The sequence below is a fragment of the Oncorhynchus mykiss genome, chromosome 17 (assembly GCF_057628025.1).
Source record: "Oncorhynchus mykiss isolate SJ-2025 chromosome 17, ASM5762802v1, whole genome shotgun sequence".
Classification (NCBI taxonomy): domain Eukaryota; kingdom Metazoa; phylum Chordata; class Actinopteri; order Salmoniformes; family Salmonidae; genus Oncorhynchus; species Oncorhynchus mykiss.
In genome coordinates, this window is record NC_143038.1 from 78,055,982 (window position 1) to 78,073,773 (window position 17,792).

At 49.1% G+C, this 17,792-nt stretch overlaps 1 protein-coding gene across 1 annotated transcript; it reads left to right on the plus strand.

The window, feature by feature from the left end:
• Positions 1 to 237: 237 nt before the first annotated feature.
• LOC110493309 (uncharacterized) lies at positions 238 to 4,516 on the plus strand. The gene is made up of 6 exons (XM_090204206.1): positions 238 to 840; positions 1,064 to 1,157; positions 1,949 to 2,022; positions 2,117 to 2,761; positions 3,281 to 4,196; positions 4,445 to 4,516. The coding sequence occupies exons 1-6, from the start codon at positions 734 to 736 to the stop codon at positions 4,514 to 4,516; spliced, it is 1,908 nt and encodes a 635-aa protein (XP_090060332.1). The 5' UTR covers positions 238 to 733.
• The last annotated feature ends 13,276 nt before the right edge of the window (positions 4,517 to 17,792 follow it).

Sequence of the window (17,792 nt, forward strand, 5' to 3'; positions counted from 1 at the left end):
GTTTTATTGGGACAGGGGAACAGTAAAACGTCTATAGGCTACATTTAGGAAAATAAAATCGTGAAAAAACGAATGATTGTGTATCATTCTCTTATAGCGACTGTTAATGGCGATATTACACATTAGAGTGCCAAATAACCACAAAAATAGCCGTTTCTAAAACCTGTTGTAGTAAAGATGTGTTGTGTGACGTAGACACTACATTACCCACAAAGCTTTGCAGGCGTTCAACAAATCAGATGGTCGCAACAAGAAGTGTAGAAAATAGCGTAAATGAGTATTGTGCAGGCGCTGCATAGAAAAAAACATGCGATTTGTGGGAAATTATAATAGCTTTCTTAACAAGGGAAGACGCTTTGTACGCCGTCGCATGGATACATGTATTAATATTTTGTCCGTTTTTATAATCGGACAGATCCTAAAAAACAGCCGCTGCTGTTTAATCGAAATGTAGAAGACCAAAACGGGTCTTTAATTCTAGGTTTACAGTCGCTATTTTCCTTTACACGCGAAGGTTGAAATCATTGATCGGTTCATATGCTATTCGTTTTTCATCTGATTGTATTTCGTTTTTGAATAATTATATTAATGGTAGGCTATATTATATCTAGTGCATTATTGATACACTGCTGAATTTCTATCTCTCTCAAACTGGGCCATGTTTTATTTTAAACTAGTTTTAATCTCTGAGATTATTTCTCGTTTATTGGATGGACTCCGGTCGTAACCCAGGATGGGGACTGTTGTGCAGCAAAGCGCTGCAACTGGACTCAACAAGCTCCCTAGCAGGGTGGAGCGGGAATGGGCCAAAAGTTCATGGACCGACAAGCATGTGACGAGGTAGTAGTATCTGTTCTGTTCTAAATAGCAGTTAAGACCGGACCTACATACATCGAGCATATTACCAATGTAAAAATAAGCTTCAAATGTATTGTGCTTCTTTCCTATTTATACTTTGGCTATTCAAACCTCTAGCGTAGTCGTTTTAGTTTTATTTTCATACATTTTGCCCTAGCATAGCGTATATACACTATTTTATGCCTAAATCCAATGTATTGAATAGCACCAGAATGACGACCCAAAAGAAGCCTTTGCATCCCCAGATGATGATCCCAAGTGTGGACAACACTCACATTCCCACCCCGTCAGCAGACAAGGTAGGTCCTCCTGTCCATAGGAAAAATATGACATTAACAATGTATATATTAAAAAGTATTTCTATTGACATGATCCTGCCTGAGAGCTGGGGCCCAGAGATCCTGCCTGAGAGCTGGGGCCCAGAGATCCTGCCTGAGAGCTGGGGCCCAGAGATCCTGTCAGAGAGCTGGGGCCCAGAGATCCTGCCTGAGTGCTGGGGCCCAGAGATCCTGCCTGAGAGATGGGGCCCAGAGATCCTGCCTGAGAGCTGGGGCCCAGAGATCCTGCCTGAGAGCTGGGGCCCAGAGATCCTGCCTGAGAGCTGGGGCTCAGAGATCCTGCCTGAGAGCTGGGGCCCAGAGATCCTGCCTGAGAGCTGGGGCCCAGAGATCCTGCCTGAGAGCTGGGGCCCAGAGATCCTGCCTGAGAGCTGGGGCCCAGAGATCCTGTCTGAGAGCTGGGGCCCAGAGATCCTGCCTGAGAGCTGGGGCCCAGAGATCCTGCCTGAGAGCTGGGGCCCAGAGATCCTGCCTGAGAGCTGGGGCACAGAGATCCTGTCAGAGAGCTGGGGCCCAGAGATACTGTCTGAGAGCTGGGGCCCAGAGATACTGTAAATCCCCATTGTACAGTAGTTTTTTAGGCTTGAAAAGGCTTGAAAAGATATCAGCATGACTGTCATAAAAGCTGCAGTTTTATTCTCAAGGCCTGCATCCAAAATGGCCCCCTGTTCCCTTTTTAATGACCTACGTTTGACCAGGGCCCATAGGGAATAGGGTACTGACCTGGGTCTTCACTGTGTTTTTGATCTTAGAAGCAGCAAAGAAGACAGAAGCACAAACCAAACATTCCTTCAGTCAAACACAACACCAACACCTCTGAACTCAGGTGAGCTAGTTTCTCATACTACCTCATCCTGTATCACCCTGTAACATTCTATATGACCATGTCTGAGATGTTCTAACTGTGTCTGTTACTTCAGCACTCAAGGCCAGTTGGACCCTCCTTCATTGCCCCTGTTATCAGCTTTGGATGGGAAGGAGAGGAGAGAGAGGAGCAGGAGGAGAGAGCAGCAGGAGAGGAGGGAGAGGAGAGAGCAGAGGGAGAAGGAGAGGAGGGAGGATCAGGAGAGGGAGGCTCAGAGCAGCCATCACAGGGAACAGAAGCAGACTGTCTCCAGGAGGAGTAGACAAGCTGTGTCCCTTCCTCACAACCACAGCTCCAGCCATAGCTCCCAGGTCCTGCCTGGAGGTGTACCTGTGGGCCAGAGGACAGCCCAGGTATCTGGGGGGTTGGGTTGTGTAGAGGGGGATGTAGGGGGGAAAGAGAAGGGAGAAGGGGACATATACAGTGACATAGACACAGACCTGTCTGAATCAGAGAGGCTCCCTCTCCCCTCCTCCCCATCCTCCCCCCCTAACCTCGACCTCCGTCCAGAGGTCATCTTTCCCCATGACTTCCAACCTGATCTCCCTGGACCCCGAGGCCACGCCCCTGGTCTGTTCAGCTACCCAGATTTCCTCCCTCCACCCTTCAACTCCTGGAGCCTCCGGCAGCTGGCCGTGTTTCTCCACCCAGAGGGAAGACACCCCCCCCGCTCCAGACCTGCAGGCATGGCGCTGGACAGGTACTCTACTTACTTTACTAACATTACTTTTATACCGATGTGTTCTTTTATGATTTATTCCTTATTTTTATTGACATAGGGCCCGATTCAGACTTGAGATAAGTTGATTTAACATGGACTTATGTCAATAAAACATGGACTTAAGTCAACATTTTTTGACTCAGGTAGCCTAGTGGTGACAGTAACCGAAAAGTTGCTAGGTTGCTAGATCGAATCCCCGAGCTGACAAGGTAAAAATCTGTCTTTCTGCCCCTGAACAAGGCAGTTAATCCACTGTTCCTAGGCCGATATTGTAAATAAGAAGTTGTTGTTAACCTACTTGCCTAGTTAAATAAAGGATAAAAATAAATAAGTCAACTTGTCTGAATCGGGCCCATAGTGTTCTTATCGTGCTTTTTTAAAGACCTTTATTGAATATGTAGCTTTTTGAGAGGAGAGCTTGAGGGGAAGCATGTCATTGTACTGTGTACACGATGCTGGATCCTGTGCATATGACAAATACACTTTGGCTGGATTCAGGTACCTGGAGCAGCTACTGCTGCTGGAGTGGCTCCGGATCCAGACGGTTCAGGAGGAGAGTGGGAGTGTGTCCTCTGTTCCAACCAGTCGCTACTGTTCCCACCATGGTGCACCCTCCCTCCATGGGAGACTCAGCTCTCCCAAATGCATCCTCCAGTGCCAGAGAGCTTTCCCTGTTACTCTCCTCTCCTCCCTGTCTCCCTCTGCCCCGCTGTCTGGCTGCTCACATTACCACGCTCGCTACCCGCCCTGTACTGGGGCCTGCCGCTCACACACCTCCCCCTGCCTCAACCCCTTCTCTGACCATCAGGGCCGTGTCTCTCTCCCCAAGAGGAGCTACAGTGAGAGTCGGGTCCACTCTGCTGAGAAGGCCTCTGGGCATCAGAGTTGTGGGAGCCCTGCCATGGGGATCGACCACCTGAAACGGATGCAGGCTTTTGGGAACATCCGTAACCCTGTAGCCGTTAGTCCGACCAGAAGACAGAGGTCATCGTCTGTAGTCAGGAACCCCAGTTTTGGGTCAGGGTCTGGGTCAGGGTCAGGGACTGGGTCAGGGACTCCCAGAGTATGTAATTGTGTTGGGTCTGGATCTAGTGGTGCCCTCTATGAAGTCTCCAGTAGCGTGAGAAGGAGGAGGGGGAGAAGTGAATCTGAGCGAAGGAGAGGGACAGGGACTGGGTTTGGATCAGGGACTGGGTCTGGATCAGGGACTGGGTGTGAGGCTTGGGAAAGGGCTATGGAGAGGGCTGGTTTTGGGATCGGGTCTGGGACTGGCAGGGGACTGCACTGGACAGGGTCTGGGTCTGGGACTGGGGCTTGGGCATGGTCTGCGGCTGGGGCAAGGGCTAGTAAGAGGGCTGGGGAGAGGGCTGGGGCTGGGGAGAGGGTTGGGGAGAGAGCTGGGGCTGGGGAGAGGGTTGGGGTTGGGGCTGGGGAGAGGGCTGGGGAGAGGGCTGGGGCTGGGGAGAGGGTTGGGGTTGGGGAGAGGGTTGGGGTTGGGGAGAGGGCTGGGGAGAGGGCTGGGGCTGGGGAGAGGGCTGGGGCTGGGGAGAGGGTTGGGGCTGGGGCTGGGGAGAGGGTTGGGGAGAGGGTGAGGGAGAGGGCTGGAGAGAGCGTGAGGGCAGGGTCTAGCATCTGTAACCCTGGCCCCCTCATTCCCACCAGCAGGCCAAGGGCATCGACAGTAGTCAGGCACCCCAGACAGGCCAGGGTGAGGAGGAGGAGAAGTGGATCTGAGAAGAGGACAGTGGTCTGTGAAGGGGCTGGATCTGAGGCTGGGATTGGGTCTGAGGCTGGGATTGGGTCTGAGGCTGGGATTGGGTCTGAGGCTGAGATTGGGTCTGAGGCTGGGATTGGGTCTGAGGCTGGGATTGGGGAGATGACTGGTTCTAGTGTTACTCTCTCTGTGGACTCTAGGGTGAGGAGGAGGAGAAGTGGATCTGAGAAGAGGACAGTGTTCTGGTCTGAGGACAAGGATGTACAACCAGACTCCAGGGTGAAGTTTCCCCTCAGTACAGATCTAGGATCAGCTCCCCCAATTCTAATTTTAACTACTAGTGGCAAAAATCCAGAACTGACCCAATATCAGCATCTAGGGGCAACTTCACCACCCTACACCGTACAACCAGACTGTGCCACTGCAATAAGTGATCACCCACTTCCACGGACCAATACCTCAACTTCAATCAGGACAATAAATGGTAAACAGGTTGAATTTAATACCAAGTAGCAACTCACACAACTCAGATGGCACCAAACATCTGTATGCAAGGGTGTGAATCCACATTAAAATATTGTACAGACCAGATAAATCTCAATGATTATTGTTGCCTGAGTAAGATGTGATGAGTTTTGGCATGTATCTACAGATTGTGTATCTAATGTGTGATCAATACTACAAGTTTCTTCACTTTTTTAATGTTTTTTTGTGTGTGGATGTAAGACTGAGTAAGTTGCCAAATGTCTTTCGTCTAGAGAGACAGTACAGGTTTATCATGTTCGGGGGCAATAAGTTGTTTTATAAAGATATAGTATATCTTTTGAATACTACATCAAGTTATGTCTGTATTTATCCTTTAGTTATTTATGTATTAATTTATTAATGTAGCTATTTACATAACTGTGGGAAGTGGTTTTGGGGGGGGTCGGGGTGCTGCAGTTTTTCCCCCTCGCTAGAGACTAATGGTTTGGGGGGGTCGGGGTGCAGCCCTCGCTAGAGACTATTGGTTTAGGGGGATTGGGGTGCTGCCCTCGCTAGAGACTAATGGTTTAGGGGGATTGGGGTGCTGCAGGTTTTTCCCCCTCACTAGAGACTAATGGTTTAGGGGGATTGGGGTGCTGCAGGTTTTTCCCCCTCGCTAGAGACTAATGGTTTGGGGGGGGTCGGGGTGCTGCAGGTTTTTCCCCCTCGCTAGAGACTAATGGTTTGGGGGGGTCGGGGTGCTGCAGGTTTTTTCCCTCACTAGAGACTAATGGTTTGGGGGGGGTCGGGGTGCTGCAGGTTTTTCCCCTCACTAGAGACTAATGGTTTGGGGGGGTCGGGGTGCTGCAGGTTTTTCCCCTCACTAGAGACTAATGGTTTGGGGGGGTCGGAATGCTGCAGGTTTTAGCCCTCGCTAGAGACTAATGGTTTGGGGGGGTCGGGGTGCTGCAGGTTTTTCCCCCTCGCTAGAGACTAATGGTTTGGGGGGGGTCGGGGTGCTGCAGGTTTTTCCCCTCGCTAGAGACTAATGGTTTGGGGGGGGTCGGGGTGCTGCAGGTTTTTCCCCTCGCTAGAGACTAATGGTTTGGGGGGGGTCGGGGTGCTGCAGGTTTTTCCCCTCACTAGAGACTAATGGTTTGGGGGGGGGGGTCGGGGTGCTGCAGGTTTTTCCCCTCGCTAGAGACTAATGGTTTGGGGGGGGTCGGGGTGCTGCAGGTTTTTCCCCTCGCTAGAGACTAATGGTTTGGGGGGGTCGGGGTGCTGCAGGTTTTTCCCCTCACTAGAGACTAATGGTTTGGGGGGGGGGGTCGGGGTGCTGCAGGTTTTTCCCCTCGCTAGAGACTAATGGTTTGCTAGTACAGGACTGGTAAATGCTGTGACTTCTGGCACTACTTTGGTGACATATTTTTTACTAAATGTATTTGAGTGTTCACCAGCATTTGTAACTTGAGTCTGATTTAATTATCTGTACAAAACAGTTCATCTGATAATACCTGTGGAATATAAAAATACTTGCTTGATATGTTTTCCAGTTTCTTAAAATGCAAAAACTCAAATGTTTAATTTAATTTACAGCAGCTACTCTTTCTGGGGTTTATTATGGGTCCCCATTAGTTACTGCCAAGGCAGCAGCTACTCTTTCTGGGGTTTATTATGGATCCCCATTAGTTCCTGTCAAGGCAGCAGCTACTCTTCCTGGGGTTTATTATGGATCCCCATTAGTTCCTGCCAAGGCAGCAGCTACTCTTCCTGGGGTTTATTATGGATCCCCGTTAGTTCCTGTCAAGGCAGCAGCTACTCTTCCTGGGGTTTATTACGGATCCCCATTAGTTCCTGCCATGGCAGCAGCTACTCTTCCTGGGGTTTATTATGGATCCCCATTAGTTCCTGCCAAGGCAGCAGCTACTCTTCCTGGGGTTTATTATGGATCCCCATTAGTTCCTGCCAAGGCAGCAGCTACTCTTCCTGGGGTTTATTATGGATCCCCATTAGTTCCTGCCAAGGCAGCAGCTACTCTTCTTGGGGTTTATTATGGATCCCCATTAGTTCCTGTCAAGGCAGCAGCTAATCTTCCTGGGGTTTATTATGGGTCCCCATTAGTTCCTGCCAAGGCAGCAGCTACTCTTCCTGGGGTTTATTATGGATCCCCATTAGTTCCTGCCAAGGCAGCAGCTACTCTTCCTGGGGTTTATTATGGATCCCCATTAGTTCCTGCCAAGGCAGCAGCTACTCTTCCTGGGGTGTATTATGGGTCCCCATTAGTTCCTGCCAAGGCAGCAGCTACTCTTCCTGGGGTTTATTATAAATCCCCATTAGTTTCTGCCAATGTAGCTTCTACTCTTCCTGGGGTTTCTTATAGATCCCCATTAGTTCCTGCCAAGTTAGCAGCAAATACTCTTCCTGGGGTTTATTATGGATGCCCATTAGTTCCAGCCAAGAGAGCAGCAACTCTTCCTGGGGTTTATTATGGATCTCCATTAGTTCTTGCCAAGGCAGCAGCTACTCTTCCTGGGGTTTATTACGGATCCCCATTAGTTCCTGCCAAGGCAGCAGCTACTCTTCCTGGGGTTTACTATGGATCCCCATTAGTTCCTGCCAAGGCAGCAGCTACTCTTCTTGGGGTTTATTATAAATCCCCATTAGTTCCTGCCAATGTAGCTTCTACTCTTCCTGGGGTCTATTATAGATCCCCATTAGTTCCTGCCAATGCAGCAAATACTCTTCCTGGGGTTTATTATGAATTCCCATTAGTTCCTGCCAATGTCGCTTCTACTCTTCCTGGGGTTTATTATGGATCTCCATTAGTTCTTGCCAAGGCAGCAGCTACTCTTCCTGGGGTTTATTACGGATCCCCATTAGTTCCTGCCAAGGCAGCAGCTACTCTTCCTGGGTTATTATGGATCCCCATTAGTTCCTGCCAAGGCAGCAGCTACTCTTCCTGGGGTTTATTATGGATCCCCATTAGTTCCTGCCAAGGCAGCAGCTACTCTTCCTGGGGTCCAGCAAAATGTAGGCAGTTTATACAATTTTTAAAACATTACAATCCATTCACATGTTTCACAACACACTGTGTGCCCTCAGACCTCTACTCCACCACTACCATATATCTACAGTACTAAATCCATGTGTATGTATAGTGCGTATGTTATTGTGTGTGTGTGTGTGTATGTGTGTGTGTATGCGTGTGTCTGTGCCTATGTTTGTGTTGCTTCACAGTCCCCACTGTTCCATAAGTTGTTTTTTATCTGTTTTTTAAAAATGATTCTACTGCTGCATCAGTTACTTGATGTGGAATAGACTTCCATGTAGTCATGGCTCTATGTAGTACTGTGCGCCTCCCATAGTATGTTCTGGACTTGGGGACTGTGAAGAGACCTCTTGTGGGATGTCTTCTGGGGTATGCATGGGTGTCCGAGCTGTGTGCAAGTGGTTTAGACAGACCGCTCGGTGCATTCAACATGTCAATACCGCTCATAAATACAAGTGGTGATGAAGTCAATCTCTACTCCACTTTCAGCCTGGAGAGATTGACATGCATATTATTAATGTTAGCTCTCTGTGTACATTTACGGGCCAGCCGTATTACAATTTTCCTAAGTCCTTGTTTGTGGCACCTGACCACACGACTGAACAGCAGTCCAGGTGCGACAGAACTAGGGCCTGTAGGACACTTGTATACAGAGAAACTTGCAGTAGTGAGAGCATACATATTCATACTAGTCCCCTGTGGGAATCAGATCCACAACCCTGGCATTGCAAGCACCATGCTCTACCAACTGAGCCACATCATCACAAACCGCTTGATGTCACAACGCACTCAGTATTTCTTCATGGTGATAGAAAGTCTACAGGTACAACCCTAGATGACCAACCCTAGATGACTTGTGCTTCTAGTCGGAACTAGAAGCACAAGCATTTCGCTACACTCGCATTAACATCTGCTAACCATGTGTATGTGACAAATCAAATTTGATTTGATGTACAATACTGTAATGTTCATTTACATTAAGTGGTTTGTAAGGATGGTAAATTAATACAGCACAAAAAGTGGTTGTTTTCCATGTTGATGTGGCTGTTTTGTGTCTTTGTCCATAGATTCTGCAAAAACATTTTTGCCCAGCGCTACGGAGGTCTGTATCAGTCTGCTATTACTAGTCAAGGCCCAGCGCTACGGAGGTCTGTATCAGTCTGCTATTACTAGTCAAGGCCCAGCGCTACGGAGGTCTATATCAGTCTGTTATTACTAGTCAAGGCCCAGCGCTACAGACATCTATATCAGTCTGCTATTACTAGTCAAGGCCCAGCCCTACGGAGGTCTGTATCAGTCTGCTATTACTAGTCAAGGCCCAGCCCTACGGAGGTCTGTATCAGTCTGCTATTACTAGTCAAGGCCCAGCGCTACGGAGGTCTGTATCAGTCTGCTATTACTAGTCAAGGCCCAGCCCTACGGAGGTCTGTATCAGTCTGCTATTACTAGTCAAGGCCCAGCGCTACGGAGGTCTGTATCAGTCTGCTATTACTAGTCAAGGCCCAGCGCTACGGAGGTCTATATCAGTCTGTTATTACTAGTCAAGGCCCAGCGCTACAGACATCTATATCAGTCTGCTATTACTAGTCAAGGCCCAGCCCTACGGAGGTCTGTATCAGTCTGCTATTACTAGTCAAGGCCCAGCCCTACGGAGGTCTGTATCAGTCTGCTATTACTAGTCAAGGCCCAGCGCTACGGAGGTCTGTATCAGTCTGCTATTACTAGTCAAGGCCCAGCCCTACGGAGGTCTGTATCAGTCTGCTATTACTAGTCAAGGCCCAGCGCTACGGAGGTCTGTATCAGTCTGCTAATACTAATCAAGGCCCAGCCCTACGGAGGTCTATATCAGTCTGCTAATACTAGTCAAGGCCCAGCCCTACGGAGGTCTGTATCAGTCTGCTATTACTAGTCAAGGCCCAGCCCTACGGAGGTCTATATCAGTCTGCTAATACTAGTCAAGGCCCAGCCCTATGGAGGTCTGTATCAGTCTGCCAATACTAGTCAATGCCCAGCCCTACGGAGGTCTAGAACAGTCTGCTAATACTAGTCAAGGCCCAGCCCTACGGAGGTCTATATCAGTCTGCTTATACTAGTCAAAGCCCAGCCCTACGGAGGTCTTCATCAGTCTGCTAATACTAGTCAAGGCCCAGCCCTACCGAGGTCTATATCAGTCTGCTAATACTAGTCAAGGCCCAGCCCTACAGAGGTCTATATCAGTCTGCTAATACTAGTCAAGGCCCAGTGCTACGGAGGTCTATATCAGTCTGCTAATACTAGTCAAGGCCCAGCCCTACGGAGGTCTATATCAGTCTGCTAATACTAGTCAAGGCCCAGCCCTACGGAGGTCTATATCAGTCTGCTAATACTAGTCAAGGCCCAGGCCTACGGAGGTCTATATCAGTCTGCTATTACTAGTCAAGGCCCAGCCCTACGGAGGTCTAGATCAGTCTGCTTATACTAGTCAAAGCCCAGCCCTACGGAGGTCTTCATCAGTCTGCTAATACTAGTCAAGGCCCAGCCCTACCGAGGTCTATATCAGTCTGCTAATACTAGTCAAGGCCCAGCCCTACCGAGGTCTATCAGTCTGCTAATACTAGTCAAGGCCCAGCCCTACGGAGGTCTATATCAGTCTGCTAATACTAGTCAAGGCCCAGCCCTATGGAGGTCTATATCAGTCTGCTAATACTAGTCAAGGCCCAGCCCTACGGAGGTCTATATCAGTCTGCTAATACTAGTCAAGGCCCAGCCCTACCGAGGTCTATATCAGTCTATATCAGTCTGCTAATACTAGTCACGGCCCAGCCCTACGGAGGTCTAGATCAGTCTGCTAATACTAGTCAAGGCCCAGCCCTACGGAGGTCTATATCAGTCTGCTAATACTAGTCAAGGCCCAGCCCTACGAAGGTCTATATCAGTCTGCTAATACTAGTCAAGGCCCAGCGCTACGGAGGTCTATATCAGTCTGCTAATACTAGTCAAGGCCCAGCCCTACTTAGGTCTACATCAGTCTGCTAATACTAGTCAAGGCCCAGTGCTACGGAGCTCTGTATCAGTCTGCTAATACTAGTCAAGGCCCAGTGCTACGGAGGTCTATATCAGTCTGCTAATACTAGTCAAGGCCCAGTGCTACGGAGGTCTATATCAGTCTGCTAATACTAGTCAAGGCCCAGCCCTACGGAGGTCTGTATCAGTCTGCTATTACTAGTCAAGGCCCAGCCCTACGGAGGTCTGTATCAGTCTGCTATTACTAGTCAAGGCCCAGCGCTATGGAGGTCTGTATCAGTCTGCTATTACTAGTCAAGGCCCAGCCCTACGGAGGTCTGTATCAGTCTGCTATTACTAGTCAAGGCCCAGCGCTACGGAGGTCTGTATCAGTCTGCTAATACTAGTCAAGGCCCAGCCCTACGGAAGTCTATATCAGTCTGCTAATACTAGTCAAGGCCCAGCCCTACGGAGGTCTGTATCAGTCTGCTAATACTAGTCAAGGCACAGTCCTACGGAGGTCTATATCAGTCTGCTAATACTAGTCAAGGCCCAGCCCTACCGAGGTCTATATCAGTCTGCTAATACTAGTCAAGGCCCAGCCCTACGGAGGTCTATATCAGTCTGCTAATACTAGTCAAGGCCCAGTGCTACGGAGGTCTATATCAGTCTGCTAATACTAGTCAAGGCCCAGCCCTACGGAGGTCTATATCAGTCTGCTAATACTAGTCAAGGCCCAGCCCTACCGAGGTCTATATCAGTCTGCTAATACTAGTCAAGGCCCAGTGCTACGGAGGTCTATATCAGTCTGCTAATACTAGTCACGGCCCAGCGCTACGGAGGTCTATATCAGTCTGCTAATACTAGTCACGGCCCAGCCCTACAGAGGTCTATATCAGTCTGCTAATACTAGTCAAGGCCCAGTGCTACGGAGGTCTATATCAGTCTGCTAATACTAGTCAAGGCCCAGCCCTACGGAGGTCTATATCAGTCTGCTAATACTAGTCAAGGCCCAGCCCTACGGAGGTCTATATCAGTCTGCTAATACTAGTCAAGGCCCAGCCCTACGGAGGTCTATATCAGTCTGCTATTACTAGTCAAGGCCCAGCCCTACGGAGGTCTAGATCAGTCTGCTTATACTAGTCAAAGCCCAGCCCTACGGAGGTCTTCATCAGTCTGCTAATACTAGTCAAGGCCCAGCCCTACCGAGGTCTATATCAGTCTGCTAATACTAGTCAAGGCCCAGCCCTACCGAGGTCTATCAGTCTGCTAATACTAGTCAAGGCCCAGCCCTACGGAGGTCTAGAACAGTCTGCTAATACTAGTCAAGGCCCAGCCCTACGGAGGTCTATATCAGTCTGCTTATACTAGTCAAAGCCCAGCCCTACGGAGGTCTTCATCAGTCTGCTAATACTAGTCAAGGCCCAGCCCTACCGAGGTCTATATCAGTCTGCTAATACTAGTCAAGGCCCAGCCCTACAGAGGTCTATATCAGTCTGCTAATACTAGTCAAGGCCCAGTGCTACGGAGGTCTATATCAGTCTGCTAATACTAGTCAAGGCCCAGCCCTACGGAGGTCTATATCAGTCTGCTAATACTAGTCAAGGCCCAGCCCTACGGAGGTCTATATCAGTCTGCTAATACTAGTCAAGGCCCAGGCCTACGGAGGTCTATATCAGTCTGCTATTACTAGTCAAGGCCCAGCCCTACGGAGGTCTAGATCAGTCTGCTTATACTAGTCAAAGCCCAGCCCTACGGAGGTCTTCATCAGTCTGCTAATACTAGTCAAGGCCCAGCCCTACCGAGGTCTATATCAGTCTGCTAATACTAGTCAAGGCCCAGCCCTACCGAGGTCTATCAGTCTGCTAATACTAGTCAAGGCCCAGCCCTACGGAGGTCTATATCAGTCTGCTAATACTAGTCAAGGCCCAGCCCTACGGAGGTCTATATCAGTCTGCTAATACTAGTCAAGGCCCAGCCCTACGGAGGTCTATATCAGTCTGCTAATACTAGTCAAGGCCCAGCCCTACCGAGGTCTATATCAGTCTGCTAATACTAGTCAAGGCCCAGCGCTACGGAGGTCTATATCAGTCTGCTAATACTAGTCACGGCCCAGCCCTACGGAGGTCTAGATCAGTCTGCTAATACTAGTCAAGGCCCAGCCCTACGGAGGTCTATATCAGTCTGCTAATACTAGTCAAGGCCCAGCCCTACGAAGGTCTATATCAGTCTGCTAATACTAGTCAAGGCCCAGCGCTACGGAGGTCTATATCAGTCTGCTAATACTAGTCAAGGCCCAGCCCTACTTAGGTCTACATCAGTCTGCTAATACTAGTCAAGGCCCAGTGCTACGGAGCTCTGTATCAGTCTGCTAATACTAGTCAAGGCCCAGTGCTACGGAGGTCTATATCAGTCTGCTAATACTAGTCAAGGCCCAGTGCTACGGAGGTCTATATCAGTCTGCTAATACTAGTCAAGGCCCAGCCCTACGGAGGTCTGTATCAGTCTGCTATTACTAGTCAAGGCCCAGCCCTACGGAGGTCTGTATCAGTCTGCTATTACTAGTCAAGGCCCAGCGCTATGGAGGTCTGTATCAGTCTGCTATTACTAGTCAAGGCCCAGCCCTACGGAGGTCTGTATCAGTCTGCTATTACTAGTCAAGGCCCAGCGCTACGGAGGTCTGTATCAGTCTGCTAATACTAGTCAAGGCCCAGCCCTACGGAAGTCTATATCAGTCTGCTAATACTAGTCAAGGCCCAGCCCTACGGAGGTCTGTATCAGTCTGCTAATACTAGTCAAGGCACAGTCCTACGGAGGTCTATATCAGTCTGCTAATACTAGTCAAGGCCCAGCCCTACCGAGGTCTATATCAGTCTGCTAATACTAGTCAAGGCCCAGCCCTACGGAGGTCTATATCAGTCTGCTAATACTAGTCAAGGCCCAGTGCTACGGAGGTCTATATCAGTCTGCTAATACTAGTCAAGGCCCAGCCCTACGGAGGTCTATATCAGTCTGCTAATACTAGTCAAGGCCCAGCCCTACCGAGGTCTATATCAGTCTGCTAATACTAGTCAAGGCCCAGTGCTACGGAGGTCTATATCAGTCTGCTATTACTAGTCAAGGCCCAGCCCTACGGAGGTCTAGATCAGTCTGCTAATACTAGTCAAGGCCCAGCCCTACGGAGGTCTATATCAGTCTGCTTATACTAGTCAAAGCCCAGCCCTACGGAGGTCTTCATCAGTCTGCTAATACTAGTCAAGGCCCAGCCCTACCGAGGTCTATATCAGTCTGCTAATACTAGTCAAGGCCCAGCCCTACGGAGGTCTATATCAGTCTGCTAATACTAGTCAAGGCCCAGTGCTACAGAGGTCTATATCAGTCTGCTAATACTAGTCAAGGCCCAGCCCTACAGAGGTCTATATCAGTCTGCTAATACTAGTCACGGCCCAGCGCTACGGAGGTCTATATCAGTCTGCTAATACTAGTCAAGGCCCAGCCCTACGGAGGTCTATATCAGTCTGCTAATACTAGTCACGGCCCAGCCCTACCGAGGTCTATCAGTCTGCTAATACTAGTCAAGGCCCAGCCCTACGGAGGTCTATATCAGTCTGCTAATACTAGTCAAGGCCCAGCCCTACGGAGGTCTATATCAGTCTGCTAATACTAGTCAAGGCCCAGCCCTACGGAGGTCTATATCAGTCTGCTAATACTAGTCAAGGCCCAGCCCTACCGAGGTCTATATCAGTCTGCTAATACTAGTCAAGGCCCAGCGCTACGGAGGTCTATATCAGTCTGCTAATACTAGTCACGGCCCAGCCCTACGGAGGTCTAGATCAGTCTGCTAATACTAGTCAAGGCCCAGCCCTACGGAGGTCTATATCAGTCTGCTAATACTAGTCAAGGCCCAGCCCTACGAAGGTCTATATCAGTCTGCTAATACTAGTCAAGGCCCAGCGCTACGGAGGTCTATATCAGTCTGCTAATACTAGTCAAGGCCCAGCCCTACTTAGGTCTACATCAGTCTGCTAATACTAGTCAAGGCCCAGTGCTACGGAGCTCTGTATCAGTCTGCTAATACTAGTCAAGGCCCAGTGCTACGGAGGTCTATATCAGTCTGCTAATACTAGTCAAGGCCCAGTGCTACGGAGGTCTATATCAGTCTGCTAATACTAGTCAAGGCCCAGCCCTACGGAGGTCTGTATCAGTCTGCTATTACTAGTCAAGGCCCAGCCCTACGGAGGTCTGTATCAGTCTGCTATTACTAGTCAAGGCCCAGCGCTATGGAGGTCTGTATCAGTCTGCTATTACTAGTCAAGGCCCAGCCCTACGGAGGTCTGTATCAGTCTGCTATTACTAGTCAAGGCCCAGCGCTACGGAGGTCTGTATCAGTCTGCTAATACTAGTCAAGGCCCAGCCCTACGGAAGTCTATATCAGTCTGCTAATACTAGTCAAGGCCCAGCCCTACGGAGGTCTGTATCAGTCTGCTAATACTAGTCAAGGCACAGTCCTACGGAGGTCTATATCAGTCTGCTAATACTAGTCAAGGCCCAGCCCTACCGAGGTCTATATCAGTCTGCTAATACTAGTCAAGGCCCAGCCCTACGGAGGTCTATATCAGTCTGCTAATACTAGTCAAGGCCCAGTGCTACGGAGGTCTATATCAGTCTGCTAATACTAGTCAAGGCCCAGCCCTACGGAGGTCTATATCAGTCTGCTAATACTAGTCAAGGCCCAGCCCTACCGAGGTCTATATCAGTCTGCTAATACTAGTCAAGGCCCAGTGCTACGGAGGTCTATATCAGTCTGCTATTACTAGTCAAGGCCCAGCCCTACGGAGGTCTAGATCAGTCTGCTAATACTAGTCAAGGCCCAGCCCTACGGAGGTCTATATCAGTCTGCTTATACTAGTCAAAGCCCAGCCCTACGGAGGTCTTCATCAGTCTGCTAATACTAGTCAAGGCCCAGCCCTACCGAGGTCTATATCAGTCTGCTAATACTAGTCATAGACCTCCGTAGGGCTGGGCCTTATCAGTCTGCTAATACTAGTCAAGGCCCAGTGCTACAGAGGTCTATATCAGTCTGCTAATACTAGTCAAGGCCCAGCCCTACGGAGGTCTATATCAGTCTGCTAATACTAGTCACGGCCCAGCGCTACGGAGGTCTATATCAGTCTGCTAATACTAGTCAAGGCCCAGCCCTACGGAGGTCTATATCAGTCTGCTAATACTAGTCACGGCCCAGCGCTACGGAGGTCTATATCAGTCTGCTAATACTAGTCACGGCCCAGCCCTACGGAGGTCTAGATCAGTCTGCTAATACTAGTCAAGGCCCAGCCCTACGGAGGTCTATATCAGTCTGCTAATACTAGTCAAGGCCCAGCCCTACGAAGGTCTATATCAGTCTGCTAATACTAGTCAAGGCCCAGCGCTACGGAGGTCTATATCAGTCTGCTAATACTAGTCAAGGCCCAGTGCTACGGAGGTCTATATCAGTCTGCTAATACTAGTCAAGGCCCAGCCCTACGGAGGTCTATATCAGTCTGCTAATACTAGTCAAGGCCCAGCCCTATGGAGGTCTGTATCAGTCTGCTAATACTAGTCACGGCCCAGCGCTACGGAGGTCTATATCAGTCTGCTAATACTAGTCAAAGCCCAGCCCTACGGAGGTCTACATCAGTCTGCTAATACTAGTCAAGGCCCAGCCCTACGGAGGTCTACATCAGTCTGCTAATACTAGTCAAGGCCCAGTGCTACGGAGGTCTATATCAGTCTGCTAATACTAGTCAAGGCCCAGCCCTACGGAGGTCTATATCAGTCTGCTAATACTAGTCAAGGCCCAGTGCTACAGAGGTCTATATCAGTCTGCTAATACTAGTCAAGGCCCAGCCCTACGGAGGTCTATATCAGTCTGCTAATACTAGTCAAGGCCCAGTGCTACGGAGGTCTATATCAGTCTGCTAATACTAGTCAAGGCCCAGCCCTACGGAGGTCTATATCAGTCTGCTAATACTAGTCAAGGCCCAGCCCTATGGAGGTCTATATCAGTCTGCTAATACTAGTCAAGGCCCAGCCCTACGGAGGTCTATATCAGTCTGCTAATACTAGTCAAGGCCCAGCCCTACGGAGGTCTATATCAGTCTGCTAATACTAGTCAAGGCCCAGCCCTACGGAGGTCTGTATCAGTCTACTAATACTAGTCAAGGCCCAGCCCTACGGAGGTCTGTATCAGTCTGCTAATACTAGTCAAGGCCCAGCCCTACTTAGGTCTATATCAGTCTGTTATTACTAGTCAAGGCCCAGTGCTACGGAGGTCTATATCAGTCTGATATTACTAGTAAAGGCCCAGTGCTACGGAGGTCTATATCAGTCTGCTATTACTAGTCAAGGCCCAGCCCTACTTAGGTCTATATCAGTCTGTTTTTACTAGTCAAGGCCCAGTGCTACGGAGGTCTATATCAGTCTGATATTACTAGTAAAGGCCCAGTGCTACGGAGGTCTATATCAGTCTGTTATTACTAGTCAAGGCCCAGTGCTACGGAAGTCTATATCAGTCTGATATTACTAGTAAAGGCCCAGTGCTACGGAGGTCTATATCAGTCTGTTATTACTAGTAAAGGCCCAGTGCTACGGAGGTCTTCATCAGTCTGATATTACTAGTCAAGGCCCAGTGCACTACTTTTGTGAAAAGTTATTTTCTTTATGAGAATATAACACAACTGGTAAAAGAAAATACAAAGAAAAACCAACTTTTTTAAAATAAAATTACAATTTGTTCCATCATCTTTGAAATGCAAGAGAAA